An 18,624-nucleotide genomic window follows, 5' to 3' on the forward strand; every position below is an offset into this window, starting at 1 on the left:
GAGCCGTGGTGCCATCCTTTCTGCTGCGGGATGGGGGCAGGAGGCGCACGGGCTCCCCCGCACGAGGTTTGGCAGATTTTGTGGTAATGGAGGGTTGCCGGGGGGTGCCACCTGTCTGGCAGCCACGAGGCCTGGGTGCTCTGCCAGGGGATGTGGGGCAGGGGCTAGCATGGCTGGCGATGTCCGTGCAGCAGCCCCTGCCCTGGGGCTACCATTTTTGGGGGGGGGGGGGGGGGGGGGTGTCAGCAAAAGCAGCCCAGCTCCCACCCCGCCGGCAGCGGACAGAGCTGCCTTTCACCAGCTCCCACGGCAGCGGCGATGGCCTTGCCAGGAACACAGTGCGCCTTGTTCTTCCCCGGCCGACACTGCACTCTAGCCCTGGGCGGCCACCTCCCTTCCCGGCCAGGGGCCGTCGGCTGCGGCAGCCAGGGGACGGTGCGTGGTCCCTCCTGGAGCCGGTTTACCGGGTGCTTCGGCTCCCTATCCCCACACGGCCCTGGCGTGTTTCCTGGGGGGAAGGGGGTGTCCGTATCCTGTCTCACCGCTGCTGTCTTGGCAGAGGAAAGCAGGAGGAGTCACAACCGCTGCAGAGATCAGGGAGAAATAATTGTGGGAGTGGGAAAGATTAGACCTGGGGGGGGGTAGGAAATTGGCTTTATCCAGGGAAAAATGTTGCTCAGCCTTTAATGGGAAGGAAAACCAAACCACAGCAGGCGGCAGACACAGCATGCGGCGGCGATTGCGATAGCAGCTTCCCTGCCTTTCCTGCAAAGGCACCACCAGGGTGGCGAGCAGGGGCTGGGTTTGCTCTGGAGCCGCAGGGGCAGCCTCGAGGCGGGTGGCAGAGGCCTGGCACAGTTAATACACTGGTGGGGAGGCAGGCCGCACCAGGCGGGGGGTTGTGTGGGTCTGGCCCATCCCTGTGGGGATGACCCTATGGAGTTGGGGGGGGGGGTCTCCCTATGGGACTGGACTCATGAGACCAGTACCCAGACAGCACCCATGCCCTGCCTCTTTCCCCACGGGGCTGGCAGCTCTGACACAGGGCTTGGTGCAGGGAGCATTAACCCATCCCCGACCTGCTCCCCCCTCCTTGGGGCTCCAGCTGTCCCTCTGCCCTCGTCCCCACCCTGCCAGCCCTTGCAGGAGGGAACCCCCCCTTCATGGGTAGGGGTGAAGCCTTTGTGTCCCACCCCCCCATCCTTCCCCCTCCCAGGACCCAGAGCCGCTGGCTCAGTGCCCAAGACTCAGCTGCAGCCACTTCCCAGCACTAAATTACCCCGCACTGCAGCACCACTCATCAGCCACTAATTACTTTAAAAGGGAAGGACCGATGCTGGCTCTTGCCCTGCTTTCCCGGGGCTGCTGGCACTGTGGGGGGAATCCCATGGCCTGGGTCACCCTCCCCTCCATCCTTGCCCACACTGGGCAGTGATTCCCAGCCATTAGCTGATTCCCTGGGAAACACGCTTGGCTCAGACTCAGCACATCACTGCAGCCAAGCGAGAAGCCAAAATCGGGGTTAGAAAAACCCTGAAGAATTGGGGGGGGGAAAAAGGTCTCCAAGTGGCTCCAGTCCTCCATCAGCCAGGCTGTGCTGGGTCACATTCCTTGGCTTTTAACTCCTTTCAATTCGGTTTTTGCCATTCTGGCCAGATTTGTGCTTGTGGGGGTCCTCCCCAGAGCCGTGGGAGGACCCACAGCTCTGCTGGACCGGGAGCCCTGCCATGGGGCCACCCAGCACCCCAGCCTGCCCTGAACTGGGGCCAAACAGGCACCGGGAGCTACCAAAAGGCATGAACCTGACCAAAAGGCGACGCAGGAGGAAAGCATGGCTGGGATTTGCCGCTCCCTGCCCCCGCAAAGGCAGCTCCAGAGGCGGGCGCAGATGCATTTCCCACGGCAGATGCATTTCCGACAACAGATTTATTTCCCACGGCAGCTGTGTTTCCCCTCTTTCCCAGGGGTGCTGAGGGCTTGGTGGGAAGCAGGAGTGGGGACCCCGAAGCCTGGTACCTGGAGAGATGCCTGGCTCACAGGGAAAGCCAGCTGAGCCGGCCAAGGATGCCCAGGGCCAGATGCTCGTGGCATCCCCTTCCCTGGGCACCACTGCCACGGCAGGCGAGGGAGCTCCTTGCTGATTCAGGGTGGGACAGGATCTGGGAGCAATTCCTCAGGGGGAATCGGTGGTGCTGGGAGCAATTCCTCGGGGGGAATCGGTGGCACTGGGAGCAGAGGCCCAGGCTGCCCATGTTCGGTGAGCTGAGACTTCACTTCCCACCCCCCCTCCTGCTTTTCCCCGGATGCTGCAGTGGAGCTGGTGGCAGGAGCCTGGGGCCATCTGGAAACACTCATGGACAGCAGTGAGGGACCCCGCCGGAGACAAAGCCCAGCATTTCAGCAGGGCCTGGGCTCTTCGCTGGAGGCTGCTGCTTTGCCCTCCATACCAGCAATGGGGTTGGCTCGCCTCCGGCCACCCACAGACGCAAGACCCTGGGGAGGGCAGGGATGTACCTGCTGCACAGGCCAGGGCTTTTGGTGGCTCAAGGGAGCACGAGTCCTGCTCAGCCTGGCCCTGGCAGGCACCAGGCAGCCCTGCCAGGATACACCCCCACCAGGCAGCTCTCAGCTTCCCCAAAACAGGCTGGAGAAGCCCGACCTGGAAAAGACCCCAGGAGCTCAGTGTCCTCCAGGGCCTGCTGAGCTAGCCTACTGCAGGAGTGGCCGCTGTGATGGGGGTGACCAGGGCTGGCAGGGGCTCCCTCTGCCCGCTTGGCACCATCACAGGAGAAACTGTGCTCCCTCCCACCACCTCCTCTTCCTCTGCAAGCCCCGGTACGATCCCCTATGCACCGCTGAGAAGACTCAGAAAACAGAGAGGAAGCCGGGCTCGGCGCAGAGGAAGAACTGGGGCCGGGACACACTGAGCAGCAACTGGCCGGCCTCAAGGCCGGAGGAAACGATGCTGGGGACAGAGAGGAGAGCCATGGGGCCCTAGGAGGGGTTGAACCCGCTGCCTGTGCATGCTGCAGGCGAGAGCAAGGCTCCAGGTGCTGCCTGGCCAGGGGGTCAGTGCCAGCACAGCCCTGCTGTGGGTGGGATGCACTTGCCGGCTGCACTGAGCTCGGCACACGTGTACGCCTCATGCCCGTCACCTCCCCTCACGCCCACCCCGCAGCCACCAGCTTCGTTCCCCATGGTGCCTGACCCTTCGTCTCACAGGGAGGCAAGTAATTTCTGGGGCTGCAGGGGCAATGCACGAGGTGACGGTGGAGCAGACAGTCTGCAGGTCTGCTTCAGCACAACTTAGCATCCATCATCTTCTCACCTCTAGTGGCTCCGAGGCTTTCCCCATCACACCCCAGGGTAGCTCTCAGAGCACACAGCCACTCCCTCATCCAAATAAAATCTTGCCTGGGTGGTCCCATTCTGCAGCCTGCCAGGGGAAGCTATCACCCCTCTCCCGCAGGCACCAGCGCAGCAGGAAGATCAGCTCTCCCTGTGTGCAGAGGTGGCCAAAGTCCCCAGTACGGTCACTCATTTTTCCTGGGCAGTGGCCAATGGCAAAACTCAAAATAAATATTTCCCTCGCCTCCAGCGCCGCCCGCCCCATGCTAGAAAGCAGCTGCAGAGGATTAGCGTCGCCCTGGAGGTGTAATCCCTCTACAGAGACAACAACATTTGGCCCAAGACATCCAGGGAGATGCTGAACAGGAGGCAGAGAGGGCAAGGAGCAGTTTAGCATGGATTTTTTTGATTCCTGCATATCACCTCTGTGATCAGAGCTATGTGCTTTGTGTCAGGATCCACTTAATAGGAAGGAGACAAAGAGTAAGGGGAAAGCCACAGGCAGGGACAGAAGCCCATACCAGTGTCCTGCCACTCCACTGGGCCAGACTCTCACCCAGGCTGCTTCTCCCCCAGCAGCAGAGCAAATGGACAGAAAGCTTTCCAGGAAAACCCCATCGTCTGCTTCCCCTGTCAGCTGCTGCCACCTGCCCCAGGCAGAGCCACTGGAGCCGAGGGATGTCCCAGCCTTGGCTCACGCCACATGGTGACTGCCAGCTGCTCCAGCTTCATCTGAGCATGCCTGCTCCCTGACTCAACCCGGGAAGGATCACTCTCCCGTCCCTTGCCCTGAGGTGCTGCAGCCCGTGCACTCACCATCCTTCAGCAGCCGAGATTTCAAAGGGAAGCTTTGCCTTTGATGTAGAAAGCTGGCTCCCAGCACTCAGGTCCCGATCAAAGTGCCCAAGTGGCGGACCTTGCCACAGCCAATGGAAGAGGAAGGTGAAAAGCCAGGGGAGGCAAGGAAAACTCATCTTTGGGCAGGCCATGCTCTGCCCCGGGTTGAATCCAGGGCTCCCTATGAAGAAAGATTCCTTTCTTCCCCACTAGACATGAACTGCAATAAGGACTTAGCAGGAAGGAAGGAGCAGGCCACCCACAGAAAGGTGAACAAGGAGATGTTTTCTCCACAGGCTGCCTGCACTGAACCAGGACTCCCCCTCTGCTCACCCCTCATACCAAGCTGGGGCTGCCCCAGGAGCATGCAGGCGGTAGCCATCCTCAGGGCAGACTCCCGTCTCTGCATCCATGTCCTTCCTGCCTTCCTCCACTCTTTCCATGTAGGACGTTGTGTCCCAGCCAGGTCAAGAGTCATAACCAAAGCAGTAAGAAGCTGGGCGCTTCATTGCAGGAGTTTTGCTGGTGCATGTTTACTCTAGGAAACAACTGCTGACAGGATGCCTGTGCCATTTTGGCCTATCCACCAGAAGCATCCTCTTCTCCTGCAGGGAGAGCATCCAAACTTCACTCACCTTCAGCAAGATGGTTAAAGTTTTGATGGGAGAGGGGGATTAGAAGATTTTTGAAGAACACCATGTAAATCCACCACTGCCTGGCCCTAAAGGAAAGGGCCAGTATCTGAGGATGCTCCACTTTGTGAGGCATGTAAACAGGAAGATTCAGTATTTTGTTTCATATTAAAAAATACACAGAGGGTCCACATGGATGTAAGAGTTAGCGGCTGGGAGTTTATTCCAGCAAATCCGCTGGCACAGCTCCTAGAGGTCGGGCAGGAATTGGCAGCAAGGCCCATCTAATCTCTCCACAGAGGCAGCCAGCTCGGGGCCCTGGGGAGCCCAGCCCCTCTTAACACATTAAGGTCACTCACTCAGAGCAAGCCCAACTCCTCGAGGACAAGGGCTGACTCCAGCATGGGCCACAGTGGGGCAGGGAAAGGCGCAGCAGCTCCTAGCGAGTGCTCACCTGCCAACAACTGCCAAAAACACATGTTCATGAGCCAGGGCTTGCGGGAAAGGATGCACGCTTTACCCTGCCGGGGTCTGATGGCTTCCCTCAGCAGCTCCCCCAGCCCTGGCAAGCTTTGAAAACATGGCAGGAAAGCCTCACCGTGGACTTCATTAAGGGCGATCCTTGGCACATGATACAGTGCGATTCCACTTAACAAATCTCAAGTCCAGCCAAGCCTTGACAGATGTCAAAGCAATATGGATAGTGCCTTCCCATGTGAGCTTCCTTGGCTTGGCTCCTTAGAGCTACCAAGCTATTCAGCTGCTATAAAAATTGGAAAGGTCTTCTCCAGAAAGTCTTCTGCAAGTGCCATCCAGCACCACGTGGCACCACGGGGTCAGCACCTCCAGTTCAAAGCCCACTAGCTTTAAAGGTGCAAAAAAGGCAGCTGCATTATAGGTGCCCTGAGAGCTTGCCACAGAGGTAAAGTAGGATCTATACAGAGGAGCTGCTGACCATGAGGGTGCACAGACATGCCAAACCTTTAAACCAGGTGGAGAGTCAGTGGTCAGTATTAAACCCAGAGTCTGGGGCAGATGTCCCCCAACAGGCTCTCCTCCTCCTGCGAGAGACTAGCTTTGTTTGACAGGACAATAATGAAAGTGAAGTCTTCCCAATTCACTGCACAGCCCAACACCAGGGACAAATCAGTACCTGCATTAAGCACCTACCCACCAGAGTAGCTGTGGGGGGTCTGGCCCCAAAGAGGAAAGGCATCAGCTACTCCCAGCCTCTCCGTTACCAGTGGAGGTCTGCAGCCTCCCCTCCGCAAGCCCTTCCACAACAAAGGCAGATTGGTTTGAGGCAGGGAAGGGCAGCTTCAGAACAGGAAAAGACTTCCGCTCCTGTTATGCTGCTTTGCTAAACCTCCCCTTTGATCCCTGGGGAAAGGGACAATTTGGCAGCTGGAAGACTATTGTGTGCCTCTTGCTATAAGTAGCTGCTAAAGGCTTGGTTGAGAGCTGGAGTGAGTTGTTTAACTACACAGCGAACAGATCTGTGCCTCAACAGGCTGGTAAGACCAATTTGTCACTGCTGGGAAAATGGCTTCAAGGAAGAAGGGAATGACAAACCCATTTCCATGTACTAAACGTGAACAGCGTGAGTTTTTGTCATAGGTAGAGTACCAGAAACCTCATGGACTGGAGACAGATCCTGTCTCTTCTGTGGAAACCCTACTATTTTTCCTCTCTCCAGATTGCTGTTGTCCACGTCTGTGCCATCCCTTAAACAGTGAGGCTGCCAATAAAAGTCAAATTCAGAGGCAAATTCTAACATCTGGGTTCCTAAAGAAATTCTTCAGCACTTTCTGAAGTGCTAACACATGCAAGTTAAAAGATCCATCAAAGGAGGAAAAAGTCAGAAGCAGACTTAGAGAGTCAAATGTTTAATGACTTTCCAAGAGTATTACATCCATATTTAGAGCATATATAAAATAAGAGATGGAAAACAAGGAAAGAAAAAATAAAATTGGTATCTTCAAGAGGGCACACTTAACCCCGTAATTCCTGCTGAATCCCCTCTTCAGAGGCACAGTGGCCATTTTGAGCAATGCCTCTGTGCAACAAAAGATCAGGTACCAGGCCACTTGCAGTGTTTAGGCTCAGCACTTTAGGAACAGCTAGGAGAACTCTCATTCTGTACAACTCGCACACCAACAGCATAGTCCCAGACCTGTTACATGGTTAATTGTGTCCTGTCCAGAAGAGGGATACCAGATGAATCAAAGTTACCCTAGGCAAGGTCAACTGATCTAAAACTTGGTCTCAGCAGGGCCTTCTCTTCCACCTGCTTTCATTTTCCTACTGACCCCAAACATTTCTCACATCTCTTCCCAACGTGGTGTTATTGCTGGACAGAGCAGGGAGAAGAAAGAAGACACTTATTAGACTCAGCAACACCAAGACAACTGTATTGGGAGGTCTCCAAGCATTCCCCAGGCATTCTTGGGAGGCTGCTACAGCCCAGAAGGCAGTGACAGGTTCCTCAGAGGAGTTACCTACTGTAAACACTGCCTTCTACCTCCCACTAAGATCAGCACCCAAAATCCTCCCTCAGCTCCTTGAAATTTTGCCCAGGAATCTTCTCTGCTAAAAGAAGCATCTGCACTGGGACAGGCTGGCCCTGGCAAAGAAAGTGCTTCCTCACAAGCCTCAAGACTGCTGCCAATATGCCAGGGACTCCTCTCCCATCACCATAAGAGCAGAGCTTGGCATCTCTTGCTGGGCAGCCACAACCTTGCCTATCCCCTTCCCACCTCATAGCACCACTGTCTGCACTGGGCAGGGAAGAGATCAGAGGGGAGCAGATTTGGATTAGAGGGACACAAACAGCATCTCTCCTGGAAGACAAGTGTGGAGCTGCAGCTAGCTCTGAAGAGCAAAGCCACTGCACTGAGTCATGGGTGAAAGCTCCGGAGAGATGCCGGGAGGCTGCCAACCTGCCCAGAGTCCTTCAACACGAACAGGAAGGACGTGCAGAGCAGCTGCACAGCTCACCCTGCTCCTAGATGGGAATGACAACTTCCATGTGTTCTGGCAGGAAAGCCACTCAGCAAGGCACCCCTGACAGACTGCTCACCCTGGCAACAGTGAGGGTGCTCCCTGGCTGACAGCCAAAGCTGTAAGAGCTCTGCTGCTAGAAGAAACTCTGGATTGTGAAGGCAGCGGGAGAGGGAAGAGGAATGCTAGCCTGGCCCAGCTGCTGCTCCCACCCTCCTTGCCCATGGCTACCTCACCTTGGCCTTGTTCTGGACAGGCAGATACAGCTTGAACTCAGCTGGGAGCTCATCCTCTGAGTAGAGACGGTCAGAGAAGTACACCCGTCGAATGCGACAATTGGCGTGGATCTGAGAGTCAAAACAACGAGTCAGTCCATTTTCTATATACTCTTTCTACATCCAGCTTCGCTGTCATGCAGCAGCCTGGATTCCTTGGCTTAGCAGCTGGAGAAGAGACCTCACTGCCTCTCTGAATCTGACAGGGCATCAGAGCAGAAACATTGGCCTATGCCCTCTGTTTTGCATTAGATGCTCTCTCCAGTGATGCAAGCTGGCTCAAGAGATTTGGCCGAGCTCTGGCATCTCTGCAAATTGAGATCTGCCTTAGTTGCTTAGAGGGTTCTTTGCTGTGAACCCACCTCTGCCTCTCCACTGGTATCAGCATTTGCCGGAACACTCTCAGCCTTAGCTTGCTGCATTTTTAACACTTCCTTTTCAGGGCCTCCCTGAGGTCAGGAATGAGACTGACCAGTCTGCGCTGCCTCCACTATCAGCTGGCAGCAAAGGAGTCGCTCCAGTCCCCCTCACAGCTATGTGAGAAGGCAGACATTTCCCAGTTGGCTGCCTGTTCATCTCAAGGCAACCTAACAAGGAACTGCAGCAGTCCCATCATACTACGGAACAGGCATGCTCCACACACAGGCATTCCTCAAAATAACATATGCCATTGGACACAATGAACATGAATCCCTAGCATATGGAACAAGTTTCACATCCTCAGCAGAAACACTGTGTCAGCTCTGGTCCAAGGAGCTCGGTGAAGGCAGGGTCACTCCACGCGCACTAGGAAACAAGCTCAACTGGGAATATGTATGGACCATAACACCTGGGGTCTTTACCAGCCAGGCTCCCACTTGGCCAGTCGCTGTCTGGCATGTCTGCACAGCAAGGCTGCACATGGCTAACTCCCAGCAGACCTCCCCCTAGCAGGATGTGTGGCATGCCGTAGGGAACTTTAGGTGGACTGCAACTCTTACCCTAACTGACAGCCAGCAAGAGAAACAAGATGGAAATGGGCTCCTTCATCTCAGTCTAGTCCAGTGAAGTGAGGCAGTACCAAGACCTCTGCTGCCTCAGTCGGACCTTCACTCCAGTCCCATAGTGCTCTGCAAAGAGCAGGACTGGCAAAGGAACAAGTCAGGGCTAAACCTGGATTCCCGATCTACAGCAAGGCTGTCCCAGCCAGCAGGAAGATCACCAACCATTGGTTTCTGTGGGTAGGACATGCCTGCTTCTCACCTGAACTCTCAGGGTCTCAATGTAATTTGTCCCGTAAGCCCGGCGTGTGAAGTCTGACAGGTTGAACTGGATTTGGTTCCAGCCATCGTCCAGCCGCATGGGCATGGTGCAGATGAAAGGCTTCACCCGAGTCGTGCTCTGGTAGTTGCTCGCCCGGAAACGGCGCCGTACATTCTTATCATCCAGCACCTGGGTAAGGAAGGAAGGCTGCTGACCCAGGCATCAGGGGGCCCCCAGCTCCCCAAGACAGCAGCTGTTCTAGACTCAGGCTCTACCCGTCTCAGAGAGGGCTCTCCTACTCCCACCCCTCCGTTTCACAGCACAAGTATTTTTAACAAAGGAAACAGACCCATTTTCAGGAATAGCAACTGATGCCCCCCTAGCAGAAGACCTGACACATCACATAGCCAAGAAAGCAAAACTGTTTTGGGGACCACTTGCTGTCTGGGACAAGTTCCAACAGAAGACTGCAGGCTCACTGGTTGCTGAAGGGGCCTCCCCGCTGCACGCTCCTCACCTGCACTTCAAAAGTGAAGTATTTCTTCAGGTTCTTGATGATCATCACCAGGAAAGGTAGTTTGATGCCCAGGGTCTTCTTTGGGTCAGCAGGGCACGTGATGTATGTGGTACTGAGAGGGACAGAAAAACGCTTTAGGATCTCACACAGCACAAAGCACACAGCCCGAGTCCCAAGTCTCTCTCTTAACCTAACACAGTCTTGGAGGACAGGCAGAAAAAGATTGCCAAGATTGTAAGATCTCAGCAACAGCCAGGGCTTCCTGTTACAGGAGTGAGAGTTTCAGAGGTAGCTGCAGGGATAACAAGATAAAAGGCCCAAAGAATGCATTTCAAATCCCACTTTTCTCACCCAGGGCATGAAACACCTTCCTAGACAGCTTCACCTCCCCAGTTTCAAGGCCACATCAGTGCTGTTTCTTAACACAACCTCTTCCTACCCTTGACTGAATAGGTAGAGCCCTCCAGAGCACAGCAGAGGCCCTCTGTGCTCTATATGGCTGGGAAAACAGAGGTCATGAACCCTAGAACTACACGTCACGCCTGGCAAGTTCTGTATCAACACATCTTGGGAGGAAAAGAAGTGTTGGCTCAGTCTGTCTGCAGGAGAGGAGTCTCCGCTGCCCTTATAAGGAGCGCCCTGCTCTGAATCACCCCTGGAGAAGCCTTGGAGACTCTGAACTTGCTCATGGAGCTGGCGTCTCTCTCCCTGGTCGATAGAGACAAGGTTGCTAAGTGAAGCACCATAAGCGACTCCCCTCATAAATCTCCCTTTGATCTTCCTGCTGTTGGGAGAGCAGCAGAGCAGGCCTAAGACAATAAAAGATGCAGAAGACAGAATGCTGCTTTCTCAGTAACTGGCGGCTTTCTCAGTAATTGGCAGCACTGACTGGAGACCAGGTATCAAATATAGCTTTTTTTCCCCTAAGTGATGGAAAAATAATGGGACTTTATTTCCATTTTTTATCCCTTAGTCCCACTGAGGATGACAGAGAGCTCTACAAGCACATCCAGGGAAAGGCACGGTACAGTGCCACAGAGGGGTATCAGTGATCTGACCCCAGATCATATTCTTCAATTTACTGACAAAGAGATTGCAGTAGAGTCTGAAGGAGATGTCTGCTGGGCACCGAAATCTTTCACTCTGCGCCAGGGCCAAGCCCCCAAGGCACACTAGGGCAGACGAAAATGCCTTCTCCTACCTGACATTAGTTCCTTCAATCTCCAGCACCAGCGACTGAATGTCATTGTCAGTGATTCGCTTGATGTGGCCATTGCGCACCTGGAAGAAAAGTGGGGCAGACAGCACAGATGTTACCCAAGAGGGAAACAAGAGGCGCCCACAGCTCCATTGAGAGGGGGAAAAAGATCCCAGGGGGACCCATCTACGTTCATTTGGCTCCTTTTGTCCTGGACATCGCTGTTTCCAAGGCTTTGATCACCACCCCAGAGTGCCAGGACTCCAAGCAAGAGTTTATGGCCCAGCATGCTGCACAGACACCGAGTACAAGACTTTAATAAATCAAAATATGCTACAGTGAACAAAACTGACTCAAGTCTCACGTTAGAGGCCCAAATAAACAAACAGAGAAGTGTCAGAGCAAGATCAAAATAGAGTGGGATAAAGGGTAAGAACAAGTAGGAGCAATACAGGGGCAAGCAAAGGGAGCCACCAGCCAGCCACTGGTCATCAAGGGGTCTCAGTCTCTACTGCTGGGCATGGCTGACTGCCTCTGTGGAAAAACTTGGTTAAAATTATTCGTAATTGCAGCGTACGCAAGTGCAGAGCCATCATCTGCTCTGCTGAGGGGCTTAGGGATTTGGCTACTTGGATGCAGCCAGCTCCCCACAGAGCTCAGGGAGGCCAGGGCCGGAACCAGAAGCCAACACAAATTCATTTTTCTCCACATGCAACATGGCTGAATCCCAGGATCTGAGGATTTATTTTTTTAATGAAGCAGTTCACTTCCCATCAAATTTATCTCCATTTAAAAGGCACATTTGCTAATTAAACCCTCTGCTCTTCCCCAATGCTAGATCAGCAAATTGTAACGCTCCTTCCGGCTCCATGAATAAATTATTTTAGCGCCTATCACCACTGCTAATATATAGGATACATTAAGCTTTTAACGGGATGGTTCCAGTCATGAGCTACAAAATGATTTACAGGTTTAGCAATTCATCTTCAAAGTTCATTTCTTCAGAGGGACCTACCTGGGTGATGCTGCGTATAATTGCTGGAAGAAAGAGATAAGCCCTGTGAGCAGCCCACCCCCCTGGTCTGTCTCTACGCTAAGCAGTTTCACAAAACCTCAGCCTGGATCACCCAGCTGCTGCTGATAAGCACAAGAGCACAGCTCGCCCTGTCAGGCTGCTCTTAACTTTGCTTCAAGCCTGCACAGATACTTCTAGAAAACATTAAGCTCAGAGAGAGGATCCTTACAGGATAACTGTATCTCTCCTTTGCATCAAATGCAACTCCCATGGATGTATAGGTCTGTTCAGGAGAAACCAACTGCACGAGGTCTGGATAAGTTGCCTTTATCTTTTTTTTTTTTTTTTTTTAAATCACCAGCCCAGCAGAAACCCCATGTGCCTCTCTGTTTGAAGCAGTGATTGGCATATGGGAAATTAAACCCTGGAAGCCACAGGGATACAGCATGCAGACTTAACACCAGGAAATAACCCCGCCTATGCAGGTGACAGTAGTGCACAATAAAGCCTGCCTCCATGCCACGCGAGACAGCTTTCACCAAGGGTAGCTTATGGCTCCACAGAGGGGAGAAGGTTCAGGTTTGGGCTTCTCTGGCGAGGACAGTAACAGAGAAAACAGCTAAACATGCTTTAAACCAATTAGTCAGCAGTGTTTCTATCTGCAACCAGGTCCCCTTCCTTAGCCTGTGAAGGCTTTCCTTCCCCAGATTACAGGGACAATGAAAAGAAGCAACTCTTCTTCCTCAGCGTTGCCAGAAACAGGATGAAAGACAGTAGAAAAAGAGACAAGTAGATCAGTACAAAACAGGGCCAGACTGCAGCAGAGCCCTTCCTCCCAGTCCTACCTAGCTTGGTGTAAGTTTTTGCGAGCTGCACTACCACCCAGCTGCAGGGAGACGGTAGCCAGGTCATGCAGGCACCCTTCCACACAAAAGCCAGCCTGTCTGCACATGCCTGAAGCCAGCGCTGGCAGGACAGACACACAGACAGTTGGAGCATGACATCCAGCACCGGCTGGATCAGAAGTCCAAGCAGCCTCACCATTTCAGTAAGATAAGGCTGAATAGTATCAGAAGAGCTCACTGCCAATGGGGGCTCAAAGCGCTGCCCTCCGGGACTCGGTGGTGCTGTATGCCCCATCTCAGCTCCTCGGCTCACTCCAGAGCCTGGCTCCCCAATGGAGGCTGAGCTCGCCTCCTGCCTGCCTCAAGGACCACCTCCCTGATGGAGGACACATTTTGGTCACAGCCCAAGGAGCACTTCTCTTCCCCTGCCAGCTCTGGGACCCCCTTCACAACAAGCTCATACAGACCAAGAGGCAAACTCTGGCTCCATCAGGCACAGACACCAGCTCTGTGTGGCACAGGGCGGTAAGGATGGTTCTGCTGTGCTTGCAGTGGCTACTCAGCAAGAGCTCCCAGTCTTCAGGGGCCTTCCCCTACTACATAGAAGCTCAGAAAGATAAGATTTCAGAAAATTTTAGAAATCTAAACAAAACACTCCACATTGGTACTTGGCCAATATTTTCCAGACATCTTAAGCCTAAGAAGGTGGATTTTTGAAGCTGGAAAAAAGGCTAATAGCCCTCTTAGAAAATAAAAGTTCTTCAAATGCCTAATATCCTCTGAATCAGGATAACTGGGAAGTTACCTGCTGTCTAAAAACAAACTGGAAAAGGTTTTTTTGCAGATACAAACCTCAAACCTTGCAAGGTTTGGAGGGAACAGCACCTTCACAGACAGTTGTGTCTGAACAGATATAAGACCCGAGGAAAAGCAGCAAGGAGCAATCCTCCCCAGGCCCAGCCACCCACCCATCAGCGGATGGGTTGCCACGGTCTGAGGCCGACCTCTGGAGGCTCGCTCCCGCATCGTTGCCGGACACCCCTTCGTTAGGCGATGGGCTTGTGCCAGCAACAGCAAGCTGAAACACGGCTGGCACCATTGCCCAGACTACCGTAGGCATGGGTACGCACTCGCCTCGAGACAGGCCAGCGCTTCTCAAAGTCAGCGGTGGGTCCAGAACAGGCCCCTGTGCCACCTCCCTCCCCCAGGAAGGGAGAGGGGGCAAAACAAGAGGCAAAAGCAGGAGCTGCCTCGCTCTGCTGTAGCGCCTGGTGCACACAGGTTTGGCAAGGAGGAGTGAGCAGCATGGTCTGCTGTATTTGAGATGCAGAGGTCTGGAGCAACCCAGACAAAGATACTGTGCAAAAGAACTAACGAGTCAGAGAAGGGCTGCAAAGAGAGAACCCCACCACAGCGTTGGCAGGGGCTTGATCCTGGCTGTGCTCATCAGGGAAACTGCTACCTACATCCTGGTGGCAGAGCATGCATTTGACATTCAGACGAGTATTGAAAGCTAGCTGACCTTGCCTCCTCCCAACAGCACTTGAAATTGCTAACGATATTCTGTGTTGACGTGCCAGCAGAAGGAGTATGGAGAAATTAGCAAGAGGATGGATAGGTTTGACAAGTTTCATTGAACCGTTCCCATTTGCTCTGCAGAAAAGTGTCAGCGAGTCCCCTGGAGACCAGTCAGTGTATCTCCACATGTCAGGGTGGGGACCATGGTGGCAGGATGCTGCAGGAATAAACAGAGTACTCAGAACAACAAAGTGCTGGAAGGCAAACAGAAGACACCTTGAAAACAGGTCTCCAACTCCAAACCAGGAACATGCAGCGCTGGAAGGCAGGAGAAAAGAGCACACCCCAACAGTTACTGGCTCTCTGCAGATGAGGCTGAAGGAGGAACCTCTGCCTGCAGGGACGGTGGGACAGTCACCATGCTCTTCCCAAGGCCTGGACACTTCAGTCCTACCAAGTCCCCTGGGACAGGATGCTGGTGGCCACGACAGATTGGGCTTGGCAGGGTTTGCTACCAAGGCCTGCCCACAGCTTACCCACAGCCCCTGAGGGAGAAGGGAGAGAAGGGAGGGACTGTATCCTACTACTTAGAGGGAGGTTACACACGCTCACAACAAGGAAAGGCTTCCTGTACCCCATTTCTACACCTATATCAAATGAAGACGCCTCTACTTCACACTGTCTCCATCAGCACAAGCAGCACACATCCTACTAGGGCTGAACAAGAAATGGTTTTCCCCATGTCACAAAAGCTTGAAATTCCCCAAGATTTAAAAAAAAAAATAAAAAAAAAAAAAAATCACTGTCTGCTGGTACTTTTTGCAAAGAGAGTCTCGCACCTAGGACGTGCAAGAACATCAAATCCCTTGTTTCCAATTCTCACCAAAACTACAGGTCATTTCATGCACCCCTGAACAGAGCAGTTAACACTTATTGCAAAGTTTTGGTTGCTTTCCCCCTTTCCAGAAACTCCAACCCTAACACTCTCCTGTGGCGTTGCCATAGCTGGACCATTCCTGGGATGTCTGGGCTTGGACAGATCAGTATTTTCCAATAAATAAATAAATAAGCCCACTGGAAAAATCCCTCACCATTTCTGGACATTTACTCACTTCATGAACACCAGCCTGCCCCTCTGCTGCCAGCCTGGCAGGTTCCTCCATCAAGCCAGAGAGGCTTCATCAGCAACTTAGCACCCAGCTCCCTGTCTGCAGCAGGCCATCAGCACCCAAACCATCAGTAGCACTCCCCATGCTGTACGTTCACACAGTCTTTGCACCACCAGCAGGATTTTCTGAAGGGGCTGAGCAGGGGAGATGACACCACATGCTGTAAAGACCTGAGGGACTCCGCTTTCTCAGTTCCAAGGCAGCAAGATGCCCTAAGTGCTGCCCTTCACCTCCTGCTGCTGCAAACACACCAAGGGTGTCAGGTCAGGAATGCCGAAACCATTACGAACCCACCAACCCAACTCCTTTTAAATGGAAAAGTGAGGTGAAAGAGTGAGCCACACTGATATCCACAGGCAAAGAAGTCAGAAAACCCACTCTGGTTTCATGCCACACCTTTGTGAGCAGGGCAATCCTCACAACAAGCTCGCCCAAGCTGGCCGTGCTTCCTCAGGATAGGCAGACCTCTAAGTCTGCCTGCATGCAGCCTCACTGCTCCCAAGGATGCAGGGCTGCTGCCACTGGGCAGTGCTACATGAGCCCATGTAGCTCATGCAAGCCCTACAGCAGGTGATGGAAACAGCCTGCACACCCAGCTGCTGTTCTTGGGAACAGCAGTGCTAATTTTTCATCAGTCTTTTCTGGCCAATCCAGTGACTATTGCACCCGAATGGACCACTGCTTACGTCCACCCTGCAAGCAGACTTCCTGCTGGCCACCCCACAAGCTGCACAGTCGCAATGGTCCCTGCACAGGACAATTCACATTGGAAGATGCCTCAGGAGGTCTCCAGTCCAAGCTCCACCACCAAGCAGGGTCAGCCCAGATCGCTCATGGCTTTATCCAGTCTGGAGGCATGCTACATCCCTTTGCCTAAGAGTCTTTAACGCACCCCATCCTCACACCATCCAGATAAGCTGCTGATCCTTTTTTAAAGTCACAAATATTTGTGCAAAAGCCCTAATGCAGGCACATGCACAGAGCCAGGCTATGTGACGCAACCCAGTTCTTCACAGAGCTACATGGGTACCCCACTGACAGCAAACAGGATGGGTCTGCGCTGCCTGTCACCCATCCCACAACTTGTAAATGCCCATGCGAGCCCACTGAGGTCAAACAACACTGCTGTCTGCCTTGAAGGCTTTCATTCCTGCCAAAAGCACAAGAAATTCAAATTAGGTTCAAGCACAAGTAACTGAATACATGTTGTAACTTCAGAGAGGAGAGGGTTTGTGAAGAAGAAGAAGCAGCAGGTCTCAACACCCACAAATTTCCTGACACGGGCTCCCTGATGCGAGATACTGGGGAGAAGGCAGGGGAGCCTCACAGAAGCACTCTAGAAACGGATATGATGGAAAAACAAACAGATGAAACACTCATGACTTCTTGTACATCCTAAGGCCGCCACACAGCCTACCTTTAAACACCTGTCGCAAGCCTGTTTAAAAAACGGGTCACATATGACAGAAGACCCCCATCTCAGTTACATCAGGTACTGGGGGGAAGCCACCATACGTGGCGAAGGGTCGTTTTGTTTTCTGCTGCCTATTTCCAGCATTTAACATTTTTTTTCTAGCCTCTTGTAGTGCTGCATTCCTGACACAGGCCCGGCCCGCTCCCCTAGCGGGGCTCTTCTGCTCGGCAAAGGCGGAAAAAAAAGATACTTTCACAATAACACATTCCCCTCCAAAAAAGACCCCCGTCCTCCCCGGGGGGTTGCCGGTAACCTGGCTCGGGCGGCTCAGGCCCCGGCAACCCGCCCAGAGCGGCCCCACGGGAGCCCGGGCCACACCGGCTGCTTCCCGTTGGGCCGCGGCCCCTCGTCTCGCCTCGCCTCGCCTCGCCGGCAGCTCCGCGCAGCCCCGGGCCTGCCCCAGGAGGCTGAGGCGAGCGGTCCCGCTGCTCCCCCGGCCCCACCGCCGCCTCACCTTCTTGTCCCAGATCTGGAGCGGCTTGCTGCCGATGCTGTACAGCACCGAGAGGAACCCGCTCTGGAACGTGTTCTTGAACATGCCGGGGCCGCGGCGGGCCGGGCCGGGCCGGGCGCTCCTCTCCCGCCGCCGGGGCCGCCGCTCTGCGCAAGGACACGGCGGATCCCGCGGATCCCTCCGCGCCTACGCCCCGCGCTTCCGGGTCGCGGCGGCAGCGCCGCCGTCACCAGGGCACTACTTTCCGTGACTGCCGGCTGCCGTCGGATCTACTTCCGGCCGCTGCTGAGGGAACGGGGTGTTACGGGAGCGCGCGCTGCCGTGGCAACGGGGTTGGGCGGGGCCGGGCCCGAGGGGAGGCGGAGGCGACCGAGGGCCGGGGCGGGCGGGCGAGCCGGCCGGCCGGCGGAGGCCCGGGCGGGGCTCTCCCTCCCTTCGTCACAGCGGTGCAGCCCCGTGGGGCGGTCGCCGGCGGCCCCGGGCAGGCACCGGCTGGTCGGTACCGGCCTGCCGGGCCCTGCGCCTGGCCACCGGCGTTGAGCGGTGGCGGACGCGGCCCTGCCGAGGCCTGGGGCGCACCCCGTGGTCCGCCCGCCCCGCCTCTGCCCCCTGGACCCGGTGTCGGTGCTGGTTGCCGCTGATCTGTGCCCGCCCGCCGGTGAGGCCGGGTGCCCGGGAGGGGACCCTGTCAGGGCCGGCCCCCGTCAGGCCGCTCTCCGGGCCCAGAAGGGCACTCGCAGGCCCCGCGGGGGGCAGGCGGGTCTGGTGTGGCCACAGCACTGGACACCGTCCTGAGTGGAGCCTGGCCTGCAGGGAAACCCTCAGGGCGGTGAAAGCCCGGCTGGGGCAGGGCCCTGCCCTCGCTCTGCTGCCGGGCAGCGGGGCTCCCAGCTGCCACGGAGGGCTCGCCGGGCACTGGCTCTGTCCCCTTTCCTCGTTCACTCGGCAAAGTGTGTTACTGAAGCCAAGACCGTTCAAGGCCACGGACCGGTCTGCTGTAGCTAATGAAATGGCTGGTACTACATCTACTGAACGTTGGGACTTAGGTGGGTACATTTGTGAAACATCCCAATTCTCCCCCTGCAATTCACAACCATCAG

General features: G+C 54.7%; 1 protein-coding gene across 1 annotated transcript; it reads right to left on the minus strand.

Moving 5' to 3' along the window:
* Positions 1 to 6,687: 6,687 nt before the first annotated feature.
* On the minus strand, positions 6,688 to 17,730 carry CFAP20 (cilia and flagella associated protein 20). The gene is made up of 6 exons (XM_069794009.1): positions 17,525 to 17,730; positions 11,053 to 11,132; positions 9,852 to 9,963; positions 9,335 to 9,523; positions 8,054 to 8,164; positions 6,688 to 7,167 (listed from the first exon to the last, which is right to left on the minus strand). Exons 1-6 carry the CDS (start codon positions 17,606 to 17,608, stop codon positions 7,162 to 7,164), a joined length of 582 nt encoding a protein of 193 aa, XP_069650110.1. The 5' UTR covers positions 17,609 to 17,730; the 3' UTR covers positions 6,688 to 7,161.
* Between the last annotated feature and the right edge of the window lie 894 nt (positions 17,731 to 18,624).

This window comes from Haliaeetus albicilla, chromosome 10, assembly GCF_947461875.1.
Source record: "Haliaeetus albicilla chromosome 10, bHalAlb1.1, whole genome shotgun sequence".
NCBI lineage: Eukaryota > Metazoa > Chordata > Aves > Accipitriformes > Accipitridae > Haliaeetus > Haliaeetus albicilla.